The sequence below is a fragment of the Nematolebias whitei genome, chromosome 3 (genome assembly GCF_014905685.2).
Source record: "Nematolebias whitei isolate Nwh7 chromosome 3, NemWhi1, whole genome shotgun sequence".
NCBI classification, from domain to species: domain Eukaryota; kingdom Metazoa; phylum Chordata; class Actinopteri; order Cyprinodontiformes; family Rivulidae; genus Nematolebias; species Nematolebias whitei.
Genome location: NC_056500.1, coordinates 34,921,081 through 34,927,296, shown reverse-complemented (window position 1 = coordinate 34,927,296; position 6,216 = coordinate 34,921,081). Strand labels below are relative to the sequence as shown.

The window sequence follows — 6,216 nt, the reverse complement described above, 5'->3', positions numbered from 1 at the left end:
ATGGATGGATGGATGGATGGATGGATGGATGGATGGATGGATGGATGATGGATGGATGATTGATGGATGATGGATGATGACAGATACAGTCTCATGTCTGGTTGAGTTAATTACTTTCCAGTAAAACCCACATATTTTCATCATCCACATCCCGTCTGTTTATCTTGTTTAAAATGTAATTTTAAACTCTGAAATATATTTTTAAAGATTTAATTTTATTTTAAACTCTAAAGTAACATCTTAAACTCTTAGAGCTTAAAATGTGACCTTAGAGTTTTCAAATTAAACTAAGAGCTGTGAACCTTTTCATTTTCTTCACTGCTCTTTAACACACGCTGTCTTTTTGTAAACATTCTGTTTGTTGTGCGCCACGTAAAGATGGCCGACTGCTGACCTCGACCTCCGAGTCGTCCTCCGGCCTCTAACGGCGCAAAGACCGAGTTTCTCCGTGAGCCACTTGCTTCGCCTCATCTGTGACACAATTTGGGCAGCGAGAGCAAAAGCAAAGATTTGGGTGCTTTGAAATGTTTGATAAGGAGCACTTTGTGCTTCTCTTGTTTTTAATCACCTGCGCTCTCCAGACCTCCTACACCCTTCTTCACGATCAGATACCGGGCCCACGGGGCTGCTGTGTGATCCGAGGAATTAATCTGCTAAAGCCTGATTGCCATTACCGCCATGCGATTATGCACCTTGATTACCGAGCCCACCCCACAAGGACCATGACGCACCCGGGTGCACATTTCAAAGGTGCGCATAAAATTATGCGGTGATTAGCCTACAATGGATCAATCCACATGCCAACGAGACTGTGGAGCCATATAGACTGTCTCAAGTAGGACTGTGATTATTAATGGGCACTTGAGGTGACCTGATACCTGAAGCTTGAAGCACTAAACCTGCCACGATCCTGTTTTTCAGACATTCTGAAAGACATTATTGGATTATTGTTGTAGAGCCAGGACTGTTTGGAGTTCAAGCGTGCATAAAAAGAACGCCGGGCTCTTCACAGGCAGCCCGAGCTGCACTCATCTGTCTTCAGGTGGACTTCAGACGTGTAACTGCAGCTTCGTTCTGGACGGCCTTGACTTCGAGGAGGACAATGTGCTTTAGTTAGCCGCAGCTTTTATTTGCGATAAGAAGCAAGGTGGAAACATAAATTTAGAAGTCACCTCCAGAGTTTAGCATCATCTTAAAGGAAAAGCCTTCGTAGTGAACGTACTCGGGCAGAACTCTTCTCCCGATGGAGTCCTGAACGAACCAAAGACAGCACTTGATTGAGGCGGTGAAGAAGTGAACCTGCGTCTGGGTTTCTTCCTGCTTACGTATGAAATCAGTCAGTCACCCCGTCACAACAGTCATACTGTTAACATATTTGCATTAGTAATGCCTTGGCAAGGATTTAATGGCTTTCATTTGCCACCATTTGCAGCGATTCTCAGGGAGCATGGTTCTCACTGCTCGACCTGGAAATCACTTAATGGCTTCAGGTATTTTGCATAAGAGAAACAAAAACCCATTAATGTCACTCAGTAGGAACAAAAAAGCAATGATGTATGTCTTTTGTTTCCATCAAGCCTTTTGTTCCGAACATTTTCAGTCCGGCTGAAAACCTATGTTGTAGGTACACCGAGGACCGTTCTCTCTATGCAAATGTGAATTTGAGCTCACAAATCCACAATTGCAGAAATTCCATCAGTGGCCAGAGTTCAATGACTCTCCAGTCTTCAAGTGTGTGGATAATGGTCACTGCAGCTACACATCACAGCAGTCCAAAAGCCTCATCTTGTCCCATCGCTATGCTGGCAAACAGAATAACAGAGTCTGAGCGCGCCTTGCTGCTCACAGCTCCCTGCCGTTGCAGGAGCAGATGAATGATGGACAGGAGAAGATGGCGACGTACTATTCACGGTGCGCCATGTGGCAGCTTGTATGTTCACACTGGTACAGTGTGTTTGTGAGCTACAGGACAGCTCAGACACTTACGCACTGCAGCCTGAGTCATGGACACATGCATGTCCTACGTAGCACCGTGGAGACCCATACATGCCTGCACGATGTGCACGGGCAGACTGGGAGGTCTTGGCATCCTACAAAAATATGCACTCAACAGAACGCAGCGATCAGAACCCCCGGCTCTGACTCTTCCTCTTAAAGCTCTTCCATTTGGAGCTAAGAACAAAGCTTGGTGAAGCAAAACGCTTCGCACTGATCAGTAAAACTGCTTCAATGTGTGAGACAGCGTTCATCACCCATATCGTTTCCTTCTCCTGCTAGTTCACATGTTCAGGTGTCGAAAGCTTCAGCTCATGCAGGAGATGCGGGCGCGAGCATTTCTGCTTTCTGTAACTACTTTACCAAAATTTACCTTTTTTTTTTTTTTTTTATTCATTCAACCTTTATTTAGACAGGTTAGTCTCATTGAGCCTCGGGGACTCATTTACAAGAGAGACCTGAAAAATTTCCAAACGTTTTTTTTTTCCAAAGAAGCACGTAGTCTTGATCAAGACGTCGTTCTTGTTTTTCAATTCTGCTTCAGTGTTCGTTCTCTGTTGTTGTCTTCTGCTTCTTTCAGCAAGGTTTTGTTTTTGATACTTTTATCTAATGTTTTTCTACTTTTGTATTTTAGCTGGCAATAAGCTTATTTTTAGCTGGTCTTTTACTTTTATCGTCTGGCTAGTGTTTAATCCTTTTGGCTAGCATTTTGTTAATTTCAGCGTTTTAGCAGGCTTTGGCTAGTTTTAGCATTTAGTTAGCCAATACTTTCAGCTCTTAGCATTTTTTTTCATGTTTAGCTTCTCACTAGCCCTTTGAAACATTTGCTACTTTTAGCTTTAAGCTGTAGCATTTAGCTTCTTTTTTTCATTCAACCTTTATTTAAACAGGTTAGTCTCAGTGAGTCACGAGGACTCATTCACAAGAGTTGTTTTGTGGAATGCTTTGCTTTGTTTAGCTTGCAGCCAGTGTTCAGCTTCTTTTTGCTTTAACTGCAGTTTCAGCTTCTTTAGCTGCATTACTTTCACAGAAAATGTATTTGTGATTGCATCAGGAAGCTGGTTTCTCTGAAGCCGAAGACCTTCAGTTGAGCTGCGTTACGGAGCACAAACCGTCATGTCTGATGTTGGGCCTACAGTCAGGAGGCAGGTGACCCGGTCCAGTATGTGAATTGTGGGGAAGGACACACTCACCACGGGGAGAAAAGAAAGAATAAGCTCAACAGCCTCCAGAAAATGTTGATTTTATTCATAAAGCTTTGATAAAAATAACAACATCAATATTCATGTATTGTAGAAAGGGTCGCTGTACAAAAGCCTTGCTTGAACAGTTAATATAACTTAAGGCGAGTTCAGTGACTCTGTTTCTTTTTTTGCAGCAGCCTGTCGGTGACAAGTTCACCAAACTCTCAACACCGTCCTCAAGATTTTTTGCTAAAGTGAACATTTCAGCACACAGTACCTCCAGCAGAAGAACAAACGGAGCAGAAGTCTAAAAGTCTGTCCTCTCCAAAGTGAGACGTAGAGAAAGTCGCAGCAATGTGTGCTACCTGATTACTCCAGAGCAATGTTTGTTCACCGTGCACATCCTGACAAACACTCTGTTGTTCAACAGAATGACGCAAACAAAACGCTTCTAATATCAAACATTCAAAGATTCTCTTGGTGAGCAACAGCCCTAAAAAATCCACACATTAAAAATGATTGAGAATACATTTCACCTCATAGAAAGGACGAATAGTCATATTAATAGTAATAGTTGTAAAATATACACTTATTCTATAAAAATACAAAGAAGTACAGCGATACAAATATATTTATTTGCCATTTATGATATATCTTTCACAACTGTAATAATTCAACCAATTGTTAACACAACACAAAGACCAAAAGGACAAAATAAAAACTGTGACAGTAAAATGGTGAGCTGAGCCTCACGTGACTTCATCTACATTCAACCCTTCACTGGGAAGGACCGGAGCTCACGGAGCTCCAAAGAAAACATAAACATGCATCTTAAATAAACGAGTCCAGTCGTTGCTCCACGCAGGTGGCTCGAAGCAGAGGATGAGGAGAGGAGCAACCGTCCTGCTCCTCGTGAGGAGGTGCTGAATGAGCAGCGAGTCATGCAAAGATCAAACGCCTCTGGGGGTGACACGAGCTGCAGAACCTCAGCCCGGAAGTCCAGCAGCAGGACCTGCACCTCACAGCCCCTCAGGAAGACTGAAGGGCCACGCGCCCGCCGCGCTCGCCTGCGGCTTCAGCTCCAGCTTCTCCTTCTGCTTCAGGTGCACGCGCCCGTGCCGCTTCCTTTCGTCGCTGCGCGCGAACCTCTTGCCGCACACGTCGCAGGAGAAGGGCTTCTCGCCCGTGTGAGTCCGGGTGTGCGTGGTGAGGTGGTCGCTGCGGCTGAAGCTGCGCAGGCAGATGCGGCACTGGAACGGCTTGTGGCCCGTGTGGATCCGGATGTGCCGGTTCAGCTCGTCCGAGCGCGAGAAGCGGCGCTCGCAGCTCTCCATGGGGCAGGAGAAGGGCTTCTCCTTGGCCGGGCCGTGGGAGGAGGAGGAGGAGGAGGCAGGGGTCTTCCTGGCCCGCGGGGGCTTCGTGGCGCGGGCGGTGAAGGTCTGTGGGAAGGAGGACTCGGGGAGGAGGGAGGAGTAGAGGATGGAGTCTATGGTGCTGGGTAAGGCCGTGTACAGAGGCTCGCACTGCTGTGGGGGGTCAGGGAAGGCTTTCAGGTTCACGGGTGGAGGTGGGGGGAGGTAGTTGTTATACAGTGGGGTGGAGTAGCTCTGGGAACAAGTGTCAGAGAAACAGGGCTCCTGCTTGATGCCCCCCTCCACCTTGAACTCCATCTCCGGGTGGGGGCAGATCGACGGGAACGAGTCCAGAAGCTCCTTAACGTCCATCTGCTGCTCGGGGGGGAAGTCGTTGGACATGGGGAAGGTCTCGGTCTGGAAGGTGGACTCCAAGCAGTCGGACTTGTTGCTGAAACCCCCCCACTCGTAGCAGCTGCTGTCGAACTCATTCTTCACCACCACCGGGAAGGACGCGGCCTCCGACTTGGGCTCGGCCTTCTTCAGAGCGCGGGGGGAGCCGAAGCCGAGCTGGGAGGTGGACGGGTCCTCCCGGGCCGGGTCCTCCGCGTACGCGGGGCACGGCTGGTCCGGGGAGTACCCGGGAGGATGGGGCCCGGAGCAGGTGTAAGGGGGGGCCCTCTTTGCGCCCTGGCTGCTGTCCAGCGGCTCTGGGTGGGGGGACGTGTACGTTCCCCGGCTGCTGCTGGTGCTGCTGGTACTGGTGCTGATGCTGGTGGAGCTGCTGTGCTGCGCCTCTGACAGCGGCAGCGTGGAGATGCCCACGATCTCCGTGATCATGTTGAGGAGCGTCTCGGTGCTGCAGGGCGCTCCCTGCGCCGCCTCCACGTAGAAGCTGCCGGAGTAGGCGAGCGACGAGGGGGGGTACGGCTCCTTCGGGCACTCGCAGGGGTTAAACGCAAATTCTGAGCTGGAAGCCTCGGTTTTTAGGGTTGCGGGGGCTCCTTCTGCATGAAAGCAAATACAAAACAAGGAGGACAACTTTATCCTGGTGCGCAACAGCCGCGCGCGTCACTCAAACACTCATGTCGCCTCACACGCGCTCATTTCAACTCAGCTCTCTGATTTTCTGACATGTCGGCAGCATCACGGCTGCAGGAACAACTCACCGTGGCCGAACTGGGCAGGTGCCCCCCGCTCCGCCGCCGCCTCCACGAACACCTCCTGGTTGTCCTTCCGCGCGCCGGTCTCCATCAGCAGGGAGGACGAGCTGCAGCTGTCAAACTGAGGGAAGAAGGAGTCTTTGGCGTTCACATCCATGTTGTTCAACATAATGATGGTCCGTCTCTCCCGCGGAGGAAGAAGACAAATAAAAAGGATGGGGGGAGGGGGAGGGTGATGCTTAGTCCAGTCAGTTTTGTTAATTTGCGTCAATGAACGATCCAAAGTGAAAAAGGAGTCTCAAAACGACAGATGAAGGTATAATCCTGTGGCTGTCCGCTCCTCTGGAGGTATTTGCTGCTGTAGATTTCAGAGACTCCCCCTTCCTCTCCTTTTATACACTTTGGAGGCTCCGCCGGCCCTCCTCCCCATTCATCAGCTCCGCTGAGAGGATTCCCCGCTGCGTGTAAACTTCATGCCCATATATGGACAGAGGATGTGACGGAGTCCCCCTGTCCCTCCCT

At 49.1% G+C, this 6,216-nt stretch overlaps 1 protein-coding gene across 1 annotated transcript; it reads right to left on the bottom strand.

The window, feature by feature from the left end:
• Window positions 1-4,198: 4,198 nt before the first annotated feature.
• Window positions 4,199-5,863, bottom strand: LOC119408051 (early growth response protein 4). The gene is made up of 2 exons (XM_037674886.1): window positions 5,701-5,863; window positions 4,199-5,538 (listed from the first exon to the last, which is right to left on the bottom strand). Exons 1-2 carry the CDS (start codon window positions 5,861-5,863, stop codon window positions 4,199-4,201), a joined length of 1,503 nt encoding a protein of 500 aa, XP_037530814.1.
• Window positions 5,864-6,216: the final 353 nt, after the last annotated feature.

Excerpts from the sequence above, each read along its gene's own strand:
- LOC119408051 (XM_037674886.1), bottom strand. The coding sequence starts at position 5,863 with ATGTTGAACAACATGGATGTGAACGCCAAAGACTCCTTCTTCCCTCAG. Across the intron at positions 5,539-5,700 it reads ACCTGCCCAGTTCGGCCACG|AAGGAGCCCCCGCAACCCTA; the intron begins GTGAGTTGTTCC and ends GCTTTCATGCAG.